This window comes from Puma concolor, chromosome A2, assembly GCF_028749965.1.
Source record: "Puma concolor isolate L17-30 chromosome A2, mPumCon1.1.hap2, whole genome shotgun sequence".
In the NCBI taxonomy this organism is placed as follows: Eukaryota; Metazoa; Chordata; class Mammalia; order Carnivora; family Felidae; genus Puma; species Puma concolor.
The window spans coordinates 107,492,992-107,507,478 of NC_141668.1; the positions used below are offsets into that span (position 1 = coordinate 107,492,992).

Genomic DNA, 14,487 nt, shown 5'->3' on the forward strand with positions numbered 1-14,487 from the left:
TCAGTAGGTTAAGCATCCGACTCTTTTTTTTTTTTTTTTCAGTCTATTTATCGACTTTTGAAAGAGTGAGTAAGAGAGGCAGGGGAGGGAGGGAGGGACACACAGAATCCAAAGCAGGCTCCGGGCTCTGAGCTGTCAGCACAGAGTCCAACACAGGGTTCAAACCCATGGACCATGAGATTGTGACCTGAGCCAAAGTTAGATGCTTAACTGACTGAGCCACCCAGGCACCCCTGACTCTTTTTATCTTGATTTTTTGTGTATTTATTTTTGACAGAGAGAGAGGGACAGAGCATGAGTGGGGAAGGGGCAGAGAGAGAGGGAGACACAGAATCCAAAGCAGGCTCTAGGCTCTGAGCTGTCAGCACAGAGCCTGACATGGGGCTTGAACCCATGAACCACGAGATCATGATCTGAGCCAATGTCGGATGCTTCACCAACTGAGCCACCCAGGTGCCCCTTGACCCTTGATTTCAGCTCAGGTCATGATCTCATGGTTCATGAGCTCAAGCCCCATGTCAGGCTCTGCACTGACTGCACAGAGCCTGCTTGGGATTCTCTCTCTCTCTTCCTCTTCCCCTCCTCAGCTCGTACACTCTCTCTCTGTGTGTTTCTCCCCTGCTCGTGCTCTCTCTGTCTCTCTCTCTGTCTCTCTGTCTCTCTCTCTTTTTCTCTCTCAAATAAAACTAAACATTAAGAAAGAGAAAAAAGAAAGCAAGAAAACCACGTGCTGTCTGCAGCACAGCCTCCCTGGCCATGACTCCCCATCACCGCCGGGAGACATCTGAGCAACTTGTCCCCAGTCCCTAAGCAAAACCAGCCACTCCCTGCCCCACAAAGCATCTGTTTCAACATCCCTGGCTCTCCCTCCCAGCAGTGTGTGCTTTTTCCATTCTCTGAACCCTTTATTTATTTATTTTTAACGTTAAGTCGTCTCTACACCCAACGTGGGACTCAAACTCATGACCCTGAGATCAAGACTCTCCTGCTCTTTTGACTGAGGCAGCCGGGCGCCCGGCCCATTCTCTGAAACTTTGAGAACATGTGCCCAGTTCTCTCACCGTAAAATACAGTCTTTGGCACATGGCTGCAGGGGTTTGTGATTTTATCTTTTCCTGAAAATTCTCTTTGTCACTGCCCCTTGCACAACCGGGGAGAACCCCGAGAGGCGGTGGTGTGGGTGGGGCCTTCCTTAGCTTTCATTTCTCCTCTGTGACCACATTGTGACATCTGCCTAGAAAGAATTCCGTGCCTAGCCGCCAGCTCCCCGAGGCTGGGGTAGCCCGTTGGCATAGACGTGTATTGCTGGCTACACAGAAGCGGCGTTTCCCCTGGACACATGAAGTCAGACCAGACTTCCTGGCTTGGGCCCCTGCAGGGTCACTCAGCTGGGTCACTGTGGGGAAGGGGGACAAGGGAAAAAGGCCAGGCCCACAGACTAGCACTGCCCGCTCGAGGGGAGCGAGTTCTCTGAACAGAAAGGCTTGCACCTAAGCTGCTGGTCGCCCTTGTGATGAGACAAACACCTGTTGTGATTCTGTGTCGCTGCCCAGGCATCTGACAGCAGGACAACTTGCCCTCGGGCCTGGATGGTCACATTCCCACCTTCTGTTCTATTTATTCCCCTCCCCCCCCTCCCCCCAGGCACTTTCCAAACAACCACCTACATCCTCTGTCCCACCGCCTCGGCAAGTACCAGGTGCTGGTGCCCTGTGCTTCCCAGGAGCCATGGCCTAGGACAGGGGACGTGAGCCCCCCATTTCTGGGACCCTAAGTGGCAGGACCTGTGACTTTACCTCCTCAGTGTGGAAACGGCACCCTTGGTGGCTGGCTTGTACCCCCCTCCCCGACCCCCGTCCAGCAGGCCACCGTCCCCACGCAGAATTCAATACACAAGCTGTGTGTCCCCGCACAGCCTGGTGACCCCGGGCGACCCCCATCCCGGGCCTCAGTTTCCCTCCTCTGTGGGATGGGAAATGGAACACCTGCTTCTCAGTGGGCAGAGACAAGAGAGCTACCGTGTCATTGAAAATCCAAAGATAGTATCTGATGTTTGATAGGCTGATTAATATTTAACACCACTCCTTTCCCCAGCCCAGGCCTAAAACTTCTTTTGTTTTTCCTCGTAAGTTTATTATTTTTGAGGGAGAGAGAGCACTAGTGAGCGAGAGGCAGTGAGAGAGAGAGAGAGAGAGAGAGAGAGAGAGAGAGCAGGCTCGTACTGTCAGCCCCGAGCCCGAGCTCACCGAACTCGGGGCTCGAACTCATGAACCTCGAGATCATGACCTGAGCTGCAATCGGATGTCTAACGTACTGAGCTACCCAGGCGCCTCCCAGGCCTAAAACTTCTGTGTTTACCATGCCAGGCTCTGCGCCAGGCTGTGCACTGTAGTTTCTGAGACTCTCCGCACCCCAAACAGAGGGGAAAATGAAAACATGAACCGGCCACCTTTCTCTCCTCTGTGACAGAGAAGAGAAGGGAGGGGAGGGAGGGGACAGGAGACTTCCCCCTGGTGGGGCCCTCGTTGGAAGAGTGTGCGGGATTTCCAGTCGGTGAGAGAAGAAGATTAAGCCAGGCTTTTCCCCTCTGATCCCGGCTGCCCCGCCCCAGAGGCCTGGGACCGCAAAGGCGCCTCAGGGCTGCGGTGCGGGTTCATCGGGGGCTTGCAGTGACAGTGCCCGCCGATGGCAGAGGTGGGCGCCCTTCTGAGACCCCAGGGCTGCGAGGCACCTGGTCCCAGGACGGGCTGCTGGCTGTGGGGACGGGGCCCAGGCCCGGCCTCGTTGGAAAGCATAGCTGCCAGATAAACTGCCCAGTCTGCCCGTCACACCACTAGACTGAAGGAGCTCACCCTGGTGACACCGGACATCCTGGGCCGCGGCCTGAGCCAGGCCGGGGAGAGAGGGCTGGGTGGCCAGGTCGGCAGAGAGCAGCGGGCCGGCCATCTTCCACACAGGCCACAGGTTCACCGCCGAATTGCTGTGCTGAGATCTTTTCTGCTAACACCGACAAAAATGTGGAGGCCTGTGCTCCCTCGGAATCCCACCCACTTTCTAGAGGCTAGTAATTCTCTGCAGGAAAAGCAGCCAGCCTTTGGCCGGGCCTCGTCCTCAGGCCTCTGGTGGCCCGTGTGGGCGCGTCTCAGCAGAGCCAGGAGGCCCCCCAGGCACGGCCAAGCCCACGTGGTGCTGTCACCCTACTGGCCACTGCATAGGCCACACGGACTCTCAGAACTGGGGGGACTGGCATGCCAGAAATCTGTAGGCCAGACTCCCAGGCTGGAAGCTCAGGCAGGAGTTCCCTGCTGCAGACTTGAGGCAGAATGCCTTCTTCTCCGGGAACCCTCAGTGTTTGCTCTTAAGACCGTCCACTGATTAGATGAGGCCCACCCATTTTATCCAGGGCACTCTGCTCCTCTTAGACTCAAGCGACTGTACATGTCAACCACACGTACAAAACACCTCCACCGCGACAGCCACGCTGTCGCACCACACAGGGCAGCACGGTCTAGCCAGGTCAACACATGACATTAACCATCACAGGGAACCACAGCCACTTTGGGAGGAAGGGTCTGTCCACTGTCCTGGCTCCGAAGACAAGGAAGCAGATGCTTGACCTAACGTAGAAACTTGCTGCCCCAAGACCTGGCTGTGGGGCCTGCCTTAGAACGTGGCGGCAAACAGTAGTGTGTTATGTTAACTAATGGTATTATGAGCGGATTTGAGACCCAACGTTTTCCCAGTGCTTTGCGTGCTAAATATTTTCACCTTGCCCCTTTCTCCTTCTGTACAAGCCGGGGGATCATGGACGTTCCTCAGCTGGACCACAGACTGCGGTCATGGGGAAGAAGCTGATGGGCTGACAGGTGGGAGATTTGTTCTTGTTCTCTACCTCGGCCAGGTGCAAGTGTGAGGTCAGGCCCTTCAGCTGCAAACCAGGACCCCGACTCCCACAGAATGAACGAGCAGGCCAGTCAGGGATCAGAGGTCACTGGAAATGACGGCCCTGAGAGTCAATTCTCGCAGACAGTGTGGGGTTACGGGAAAGGCCTGGGATCATGAGGGCCTCAGGTCCAACCTCAGCTGTGTGGCTTTCTTTTTTATTTATTTTTTTAAATGCTTATTTTTGAGACAGAAAGAGAGACACAGAATCCGAAGCAGGCTCCAGGCTCCCAGCTGTCAGGACAGAGCCCCACGTGGGGCTCGAACCCATGAACTGTAAGATCATGACCTGAGCTAAAGTTGGATCCTTAACCGATTGAGCTTCCCAGGCACCTGTATACGGGGACATTTTTAACCACAGCTTTAGGAGACTCATGTCCCCTCTGAGTCTTGGGGGGCTGGAAAGCCCTTGGCCCCGATGCACAGCTGGCACCTGCCTCAGAAAATCAGCATCTACACAGACCTTCTACACTGCCTGATCCTACACCAGACCCGGGCGGGGGCTGCCTCACTCCGACTCTAGATTTCAGCTCAGGTCATGATCTCACGGTTCAGGAGTTTGAGCCCCACTCCAGCTCTGCGCTGAACATAGAGCCTGCTTGGGATTCTCTCTCTCCCTCTCTCTGTCCCTCCCCCACTCATGTTTTTTCTCTCTCTCAGAACAAATAAACATTAAAAAAAGCCACTTGTGTCGTTAATGCAGGATTCTTTGCCTCTGAAATACAATCCAATTCCCTAAATTCCAAAATTCAAAATAAGCACAAAGACGTACAAAAGGAGATTTTGAAGGTGATTTTTTTTAAAAGATTATTTATTTCAGTAATCTGCATCCCCAACGTGGGGCTCAAACTCAGGACCCTGAGAGCTGAGCCAGCCTGGCACCCGGGTGCTGATTTTATGTATAGCAACTGCAACTTGGCGTCTTCAGAGATCCCGGGGGTTTCCAGCAGCCGCGAGACGCTTCTTGATGAAGTGACCAACCAGGCGCTGTGGCCGCTCCTGGTACTCGACCAGCACCTCATGAGGACTGTTGACCTGGTCCCCTTCCAGGCGGTTCAGCAGAGTGACACAGACCACGGCCACTGCAGAGACCAAACGCCACATCCACACAAAGTGCTGGGTTTCCAGCTTGCCTTGCTGACCCCGGCCGAGGCGTCCCCTCTGCTGTCCCCGCAGGATCAACCCCTCAGCCTTCACTTCCAAAAGAAGCTCTCGAGCAAATCCCAGGACTGGCTCGGGGTGGGAGGAGCCCTATCCTGCCTTCCAAGGCCAGGCTTCCGGGGATTCTGGAAGGCAGAGCTGGACCCTGCTGGGGACATAAGGAACTCGGGGGTGGAACCCTCAGCTGCGCTGGCAGCTTCCTGACCTGAGCCGAGGTGGGTCTTTCTCATCCCACTTAGAGGCCCGGGGGCTCCTGAGGGCCCTGCAGCAGACTGTGTGACGGTCAAGGGTGTCTGAGCACAGGGCTGGACGATGCCAACCCGTCCACACGTGCCTCGGGGCTGGTGGGTGGTGGGGGCAGGAGGAGGGCCCGGACGGGGGCCTGGAGGCTGAGCCCTGGAGGAAGGACCCCCGTGACCAAATGCTCACCCACCTTGGAGGCCGCACGCGCCGCACATGGCAGCCAGGACCGAAGACTCCATCTCAATGTTGCGGATGCCGGCCGCATGGGCCGCCTCCAAGTACTCCTGCTTGTCCTTCTCTGAGTAGGAGCAGAGGGCACCGTCCAGACGCCCTTGCCCTGAAGACACATGGAGACGTGCCAGCGTTGACTTGGGTGTGCTCACCACTTGCACGCAGTAAGCGCCTACTGCGTGCCTGCGACGTGCTTCCCGCCGGGACACGGGGACACTTTGGATCCCCCCAGGCCCTGGCCGCCCTGGAGCCCAAACCGCCCACTCATAAGCAGAGCGCTATGAGCGCCATGGAAACATTGAAGAGACAGGAGCCCAGGAGTGACGGAGACCCTCCCCCGTGCAGGAGCCCCCGCCCCCACCCCCGGGAGGCCAGGCCCATCCCCGTCACCTTCATAGAAGTCAGAGGTGCACATGGTGTTCCCCAGGACCGTGGGGAACTCCCGCAGGTCTGCACCGCACTGCATCAGCTCCTGTGCGAGCCGCTCATCCAGGTGTGTCCTATGAACCACCCGCTTCCCCAGGACCATCTGCTCGAACACGGGCTTGAAGGAGGCATCCACCGCCTGGCGGGTGACGACCACAGAGCCAGGCTCCAAACCTGGAGGGAGAAGCAGACGTCGTGGCCACATGGGGCAGACAGGGAGGGCACCGCAGAGCAGAAAGGAAAATGACCCATCTACACCAGAAAATACCGGGACGCCCTGTAATGTTCGAAGAGGAAATCGCTAAGGATCGATTTTCTGCATCAAATTCTTTTTCTGATGACTGAGGTACGACATTAGCATTTTTCTTTTCTTTTTCTGATGATAGAGGCAGAGAATATGGAAGAGCGAAGAGCAAAGAAAAAGAAATTGCCAGGAGCCCCTGTCCCTGCCTGATGTGCCGTGACTTCCAGCCCCCACTCTGTAACTGGCACCCCACCGCTCAGGTGACCACAATGTGCCGAACTGGTCCCAGTTTCGTGCTTTCTCATTATTTAACATTTCAAGGAACTACAAACATAGGCAAGAAATCTTGTGCGTCCCAAACCCAGCTCCGGCAACGACCGATTCCCAACCGATCCTGCTCTCCTTTCATCCACGTGTTACTAGGTTCCACGTCGAATGCTTTCCGGGCACACCTTCCTGGGGTATGTTCTTATTTGTAGGGTCATTCCTCGGCTCTCATTCCTTGATCTTGCCATAACTTTGTGTGGGATTTGACCACGAGCCTTTCCTGATACTTATCCGAATGGGAAATTGGGTTTCCTAAATATTAGGAATGGAGGAGGAGGAAGCCAGTGGAAGGTTCTAGAGCCCCCAGAGTGGCTGTTTTCATGAAACATTACAAAGTATGCCCTCTGCCCCTGCATGTTTATCTGAACTTTCTCTCCCGTGCTGTTTTGGTCCCTCCTGGTCATCGAGACCCTCCTCTCTGCAGCTGGTCCCACGCTGGGGTTGAAACTGAATGGTGCTCAGCACTCTCCTTCCTTCATTAGCCTGGGGAGTTCATGCCCTTCCTGATGTCCAGTCACCCTCAAGCTGGGGTGTGTGAGCCCCTCCTCTTCCTCAGAGTCCCTGCTGGCTATGTGGGGGGGGGAGGGGAGGGGGGCTGTCTGTTCTCACGACCCTGTGCTTCTTCCCGAATGGTGCCCCGGCACCCGCCCACCACCCTTATGCTGGCTGGAATTCGTGGAGATGCCACACCATGCGTTGTCACCAGCATCATCTGGGGTCTGGGTCGGCTCTCTAGTGGCTGTTTTTATGGGGCTATTTTAGGGGACTCAAAATCGACACCACGTGTTCCACCACGCTCTCTGATCATCAACTGTAAAAATCCCTCCAGAACAAGAACTCAGAAACTCAGATCTTTAGGGTCTTTGGCAGACGCTGGTGTGATGTGCACACACTGTGAGAATCCATCTGGCGGACGGCACTGGGGCCAAGACCAAAACCGCTCAGGCACCGGTACTTTTCCCTGAGAACAGCTTAAACATTGACTTATAATCCTTCAAGCACCGGTATTTACACAGCAATCTGTCTGTATACATGAGAAAACGGGATAATGCATCCAGAAGATTTGGGGTCTACTGCAGTCTCCGCCCCTGGTCAGAAAACCTAAATTCCAGAAGTGCGGTCAGTCCAGGAGAGGTCACAACCCCACACGTGCAGGGCAGAACCAGTAACAGCTCCTCCGGGCTCCAAGCCGCCAGGCAGTTCCCTGCAGGGAGACGCCCACCAGGCACAGGGGCACAGGGCGGGAATGTCTGAGTCAGAGAATGATCAGCTTCTATAAAGCAAATGTGCCCCAGGGGCCTTGGCTCTGAACTCAGCCTTGGCTTTCTTACAACATCCTGTTCTCTTTGCTCTCTTTGTGGCTTTCAGGGAGAAAACAAAACCCGTTCAGGTTGGCCTGGGGACCCTTTAGGCAACTTAAGGACACTTATCTTAACTTTGGGTTCCATCTCTGTCTTTGAGTTTCCTGTTGGTTTTCTCCTAAGGTGCTTGAATCCTTGCAGGGATTGGGGAGCGCAGGGGACAGGAGAGAGGCAGAGAAGAAGCGGTTAGAAGGCACGGAGAGAGGCAGGCAGACAAAGAGACTCCGCGGTCGCCCCCAAAAGGACGAGGCTCTGCACACGCTGGGCTTAGGGCCCTTCCGCTACCTACTTGGGCCTAGTGGTCCCGGCCGAACCGGAAACGAGAGCTTCTATTCGTGCCTCCTGCCAGCCAGCTTCCTTGAACAAAGCCGGGTAGAGGGCTCTTTGTACCCAAGCCCGCCCCACACTGGGTCTGCAGCGGGGACACTGGCCCTGGGCGGAGGCCCTTGGCACACTCACCGATCCCACCCGAGGTGCCGATGCGGATGACAGTGACGTCGGAGCAGCGGGCGTGGTACAGAAGCTTGATGAGCTCGTGCAGCATGACTGAGGTAGAAGGGATGCCGATGCCGTGCTAGAACCGGGAGGGACGTTGCGTTACCTGGGGGAGGGGGCAGGAGGCGGGGCGAGGGGGCGGCCGGGGCGTTCTCTGTGCATCGCGCACCGCCAGGGAGATGACATGACCTTCCAAGTATAAACCTAAAACCTAATGGGGCGCCTGGGGGGGGGGGGGGGGCTCAGTGCAGTGAGCGTCCGACTCTTGACTTCGGCTCAGGTCATGATCTCATGGTTCATGAGTTCGAGCCCTACATCGGGCTCTGTGCTGCCAGCACCAACCCTGCTTGGGATCCCCCTCTCTCTCTCTGCCCCTCCCCTGTACTCTCTCTCTCAAAATAAATAAACTAATTAATTAAAACTATTGACACTTTGGGAAATGCAAACGTTTGCATTAAGGGGTCGCACAGCTGGTCCCCACATCTGCGAAGCAGGTAGCAGCCCAGGAAATGGAGGCTTGGCGGGGAAGCAACAGCCCGCTACTTAGGCGCCAGGTAAGGAGCGTCCCCACTGGCCGGAGGCGCTGCACAGATGCCCATGCCACGCACAACTATCACAGTTTTATGTGTCCTGCTCCCTCTCCCTGCGCTCTCTGCTTCTGCCACAAAAAGTAACCGGCCCATGCCTCCTCTACTGGGTGCCCGCCACCTCCTAGTCTATTTCAGAGGACCTCCTGGGGCACATCTCCCACAAAGCCCCTCCCCAGTGCCCACACACGCGCAGGCACTGTTCCCAAAGCTGGGGTGAGCTCTCGCACCTATGTTGGTCACGTGTGACCTTGCATAGCTCCTGCCTCCACAAACTATCTGGAACTGAACACTGTCTCCACACACTGGAGTGCTCTGGACGGTTCACGCTGCTAGAGACGTCTCACCCTGCCCCCAGCCCGACAGCGTAAACAGGTGTCGAGGGGACCAGCCCTGTGTGTGTGCAGAGAGCAGGAGGTGGGGGTAACAGGGGGCTTGCAGAGTCCCAGGCCCGAGCCCACCGTCAGGGCAGGTACTCACGCTGACAGACAGCACGGGGCCCACTTTGAACATGACGTAGCGGTCGGTCCCCACGCAGATGTTGGGATATTCTGCATCTGGGTGGTCAAGGCCCAGCTCCTTGGCCATGTATTTGGTGAATGCTTCCATCCGGGTGGGGCTTCCCCCGACACACACGAACTGCAGCCAGAGAACAGAGCCCCGTCAGCACAGGCACAGAGCACGATGAAGGGTGCTACCTAGATGCAGACATCAGCATCACCTAGACGTTGCTGGGAAAAAAGGCCTCACAGCTCCTGTGTCCGGGGAGCCCAGTTACGTGTGCTATTGTGAGTGATGCAGAGGCTTGTGAGTGATGCACACTCGCTCAGTGTGAGAAGTACCGGGTCACAGTTCTGCACGACACAGGGAAACCAGACCCTTGTTATCTCTGGGGAGGTAATTCGAGGTTCCATGCCTGCCCGGCCTCTATCCATCACGTGCACAGCTCGGCCAATGTCCTGGAGGGAGCCTCACCGTGCGACGGGGGCCCCCCAGCCCATCTGTACAATGGGCTTCTAACCAACGTCTCCCACCCAGACGTCCAAGAGCCAAACGGCCAAAGTATGGAAAGAGCCAAGGGCCCAGTGGGAGTCGGGAACTGGTAGAAATCAGGTGCGTGGGTGGCGCTCAGAGAAGTAAAACTTAAAATCTGCAAAGTATTATATATACACTCTTACTTTCCATTTTGTTTTACACAAGAAGAAAAAGTAAATGAGCTGGTTTTAAGGAGTTTGATGATGAAAGAATTATTAGTTTCTAAACATGACAAAAGAAATCCCCACCGCCTAGAAAGGTTAAATTCAAATGCATGGAAAGTAAATACATTAAGAACACAATGCACAGCAAAGAAAACCGACAACAGAAGGACAAAGCAACCCACTGATATCTGCAAATGCCACATCCCATAGGAGTTAGTCTCCAAAACATATAAGGAATTTATACAACTCAACAGCAAAGAAACCAAATAACCCCATTTTAGGGGTGCCTGGGTAGTGCAGTTGGTTAAGCATCTGGCTCTTGATCTCGGTCATGATCCCATAGTTCGTGAGTTCAAGCCCTGCACCAGGCTCTGTGCTGACAGTGTAGACAGAGCCTGCTTGGGATTCTCTCTCTCCCTCTCTCTTCCTGCCCCTCCCCAACTTGTGTTTTCTCTCTCTCTCAAAATAAATAAACTTTAAAGCAACAACAACAAAAAAAACCAAAATAATCCCATTTCAAAAAATGACCTTAATAGACATTTTTCCAAAGAAGACTTCCACATGGCCAACAGACACATGAAAAGAGGCTCCACATCACTCATCATCAGAGAGATGCGAATCAAAACCACAGTGAGATATCACCTCCCACCTGTCAGAGTAGCTAAAATCAACAACACAAGAAACAATAAGTGTTGGTGAAGATGTGGAGAAAGGGGATCCCTCGTGCACTTTTGATGAGAATGCAAACTGGTACAGCCGCTCTGGAAAACAGTATGGAGGGTCCTGAAAAAGTTAAAAATAGGGGGCACTTGGGTGACTCGGTGGGTGAAGGTTCCGGCTCTTGGTTTCAGCCCTGGTCATGATCTCACAGTTCATGAAATTGAGCCCCACTTTGGGCTCTGCGCTGACAGCATGGAGCCTGCTTGGGATTCTGTCTCTCCCTCTACCCATCCCCTGCTCAAACTCGCTTACTCTGTCTCTCTCTCTCTCAAAATAAATAAATAAATAAACTTTAAGAAAGATAAAAAATAAAATTAAAAGTAGAAAAATCATATGATCCAATAATTCTACTACGGAGTATTTACCCAAAGAAAACAAAAACACTAATTCAAGAAGTTATATACATCCTTATGTTTATGACAGATTTATTTATAATAGCTATACATCGAAGCAACACAAGTGTCCATGGATAGATGAATGGATAAAGAAGATACAAATAAATGAATAAATGTGTGTGTGTGTGTGTGTGTGTGCACGTGCGTGTGTGTGTGTCCACATACAATGGGATATTACTCAGCCATAAAAAAGAATGAGATTTGCCATTTGCAACAACATGGATGGAGCTAGAGAGTATAACACTAAGTGAAATAAGTCCGTCCAAAAAAGATAAATACCATATGATTTCACTTACATGTGGAATTTAGGAAACAAAGCTAACTGATTAAGAAAAAAGAGACCAAAAAAAAAAAAAAAAAACAGACTTTAAGTACAGAGAACAAACTGGTGGTTGCCAGAGGGGAGAGTGTAAGGGGGATGGGGGAAGAGGTAAGGAGGATTGAGAGGCACAGACTTTCGGGTACGAAATAAATGAGTCATGGAGATGAAAAGTATGGCATAGGGAATATACTCAACAGGATGGTAATAACATTGATGACAGATGATGATCACATTATCATGGCGAGCACTGAGCGATGTACTGAATTGTTGAGTCATGATATTGTGCACCTGAAACTAATTTAACACCATATATTAATTATACCCCAATTAAGAAAATACTATTCGTTCTAAGTAACCAGAGAAAATCCCTCTCCTAAAAAAAAGAATACATGGGGAGTCGTCTCACAGCTGGAAAGGAATACGGTGGCTGCTAAGACAGACCCGTGGAGAAGCAAGGAAATTTTGAGTCATTCATTGTTTTGATTTTGAATCTAAACATTAGTCCATCTTTACCCACAGGGATCAGACATTTCAAAAGTCCTGTGCCAGGATAAACCAACACTGAGGAACTCAGGACTCTGTGGGGGAAATGGGCTAGAAGTTGCATTCAGCCAAGTAAGCCATTAAAAGAACAAACATACACTTTAAATTACAAGGAGACATGTGTATTTACTCGCTTATTCTCCCTTGTTCCTCTACAGAATGTTTTGTAACTCCTTTTCTCGGAGTGGAGCATTAGGAAATTTATTTTATATGGTTTCCATTACACACTGAATTTATAAGAGATTATTGAGGCACCAATATGGCAGAACTTACAAGGTTTCCTTCATAAACTCATTAGTTTACATATTTTGAAAGCAACGGTTAGCAAAAATCTGAAGATATAACTTGATGAACTTGTCCTCTGTGCCCATGTCTACCAGTATCACCTATGACGAGACTGATGTTAAGACAAATCCCCAGAATCAACAGCCCTGCCTTTTACCTTCACATCTCCAAACATAGCAGGGAGATCGTGCGTGCTGGTGCTGAGATGAAAGTGGTACAGGACATCTTCTTGCATTGTTGCTACATTTGGGTTGGTGGGTTGTACAAAGTGGCCACTGTCACAAAATAGAAAGGCGAAAGGTTTATAGAGCACCAGCACCCAGTGGCCAAAGTGAGAACAGAAGCATCCTGTGTCAGTTGAGATGGGACACCCTAGCACCACAAATGTTCCCACCTGCCTGTGTCCGTTCTGCCCCCTTCTCCTTCCCCACATCTCTTCCCCACACCCCGGGCCCCTGTTTGGAGGGGAATCACAAAGAACTCAGAAGAGCACAAGAAAATACAAAGATCAAAGTGCTAAATCACCCCATAGAAAGTATAGCCAGTTGTTACCCAAGTTCATTCGACACCTGAACTTGGCTTTATTTTCAAAATAATACATTCACATAGGAAATATGGATGGCAATAAAAGAAAAAAGAAAAAAAAGCTTCTTGTTCTCCCTTCCAGAGGTAACCTTTCCAATCTGTACACCTTGGGTTTAATTTTTCTTGTCTTATTGCATTAGCCAGTACCACTCCTGTACAATGTCCAACGGGAGGGATGAGAGAAGACATCTTTCCATTTTGGTTTTCTTTCCAGTGTGGCCACTTGAAAGTGTGTGTGGCTCACATTATTCTTTCTTTCTTTTTTTTTTTTTTTTAACATTTTATTCATTTTTTGAGAGTAAGAGAGAGAGTGTGTGTGAGTGGGGGAGGGGCAGAGAGAGGGAGACACAGAATCCAAAGCCGGCTCCAGGCTCTGAGCTCTGAGCTGTCAGTGCAGAGCCTGATGTGGGGCTTGAACTCACAAACTGTGAGATAATGACCTGAGGTGAAGCCGGCCGCTCAACCGACTGAGCCACCCAGGGGCCCCTCACATTATTATTTCTATCAGACAGCACACTGCTGGCCTAGAATAGGGGTCAGCAAACCTTTTTTCATAAAAGGCCAGATAGTAAATATTTTGGGTTTCACAGGCCACGTGGGCTCTGTCACAACTCAATCCTGATGTTGTCACGTGAAAGGGACCAGAGGCAAATGCAAGTGCGTGTGGTTGTGTTCCAATAAAACTTTATTTACACAACCAGATGTGTAGGTCTAGACCGCATCTCCAACTTGACAAGCTTAAACACGCCTCCTTTGACATCTGTGCCTGCCTGACTCCCAGAGGCCGCGGTGCTCCCCACCAAAGCCTGGCCTGTCGGGCACCAGGGGTGCGCAGACAGACATGGATCCCTGAGTGAGGGCATTCAGAAGCTTCTCATTCTTCCTTCCACGCCTGACCTTCTGCCCAGAACCCACTAATCTGTTTCCTCCTCAATTTAACTCTGTAAGAAAAAAAAAAAAAACAACAGAAAGAGATGTAAGAGAAGAGGCTCTCAGCTGCCTGTGACTTGGAAATTCCACCCCATGACTGCACGGGCTGGCTTGAGTCTCTCACACCCTGTAAACCAAGCCCATCAGAAAAAGTATGCTGCAGAACTCCTCCGGGGAGATGCTTTATGGGACTCAGGCCCCCAGCGCAGTGGCTGTTACCTTGGGGGTGTGAGAGTTCGGGACATGTGCCCAATGTTTCAAAATCTAACTGAAAACACACATTTCCCTACCAAAGAGATGCGCTGGATAGCCATAATGCCAATAATGCGAAGCAGGCTCCAGGCTCCGAGCTGTCAGCACAGAGCCCGACGCGGGGCTCAAACCCACAGACTGCCAGATCATGACCTAAGCCGAAGTTGGCCTGTCACTGTCTGAGCCACCAGGCACCCAACAAGCAAACATTTCTAAGAATTTTAACTCGATAAGCAAGC

At 52.1% G+C, this 14,487-nt stretch overlaps 1 protein-coding gene across 3 annotated transcripts in view; it reads right to left on the reverse strand.

Moving 5' to 3' along the window:
- Positions 1–4,717: 4,717 nt before the first annotated feature.
- UPP1 (uridine phosphorylase 1) overlaps positions 4,718–14,487 on the reverse strand; it is a 29,013-nt gene continuing 19,243 nt past the window's right edge. For 2 of the 3 annotated variants that reach the window (XM_025923255.2, XM_086697123.1), the window contains exons 4-9: positions 12,639–12,756; positions 9,498–9,656; positions 8,395–8,509; positions 5,968–6,177; positions 5,537–5,683; positions 4,719–5,024 (exon numbers count right to left, since the gene is read on the reverse strand). In XM_025923255.2, coding sequence (XP_025779040.1) covers positions 4,867–5,024; positions 5,537–5,683; positions 5,968–6,177; positions 8,395–8,509; positions 9,498–9,656; positions 12,639–12,756 — 907 coding nt within the window. In that variant the 3' untranslated portion in view covers positions 4,719–4,866. Of the gene's footprint in view, positions 5,025–5,536; positions 5,684–5,967; positions 6,178–8,394; positions 8,510–9,497; positions 9,657–12,638; positions 12,757–14,487 lie in introns of all 3 variants that reach the window. The other variant, XM_086697124.1, reaches the window with a different exon arrangement.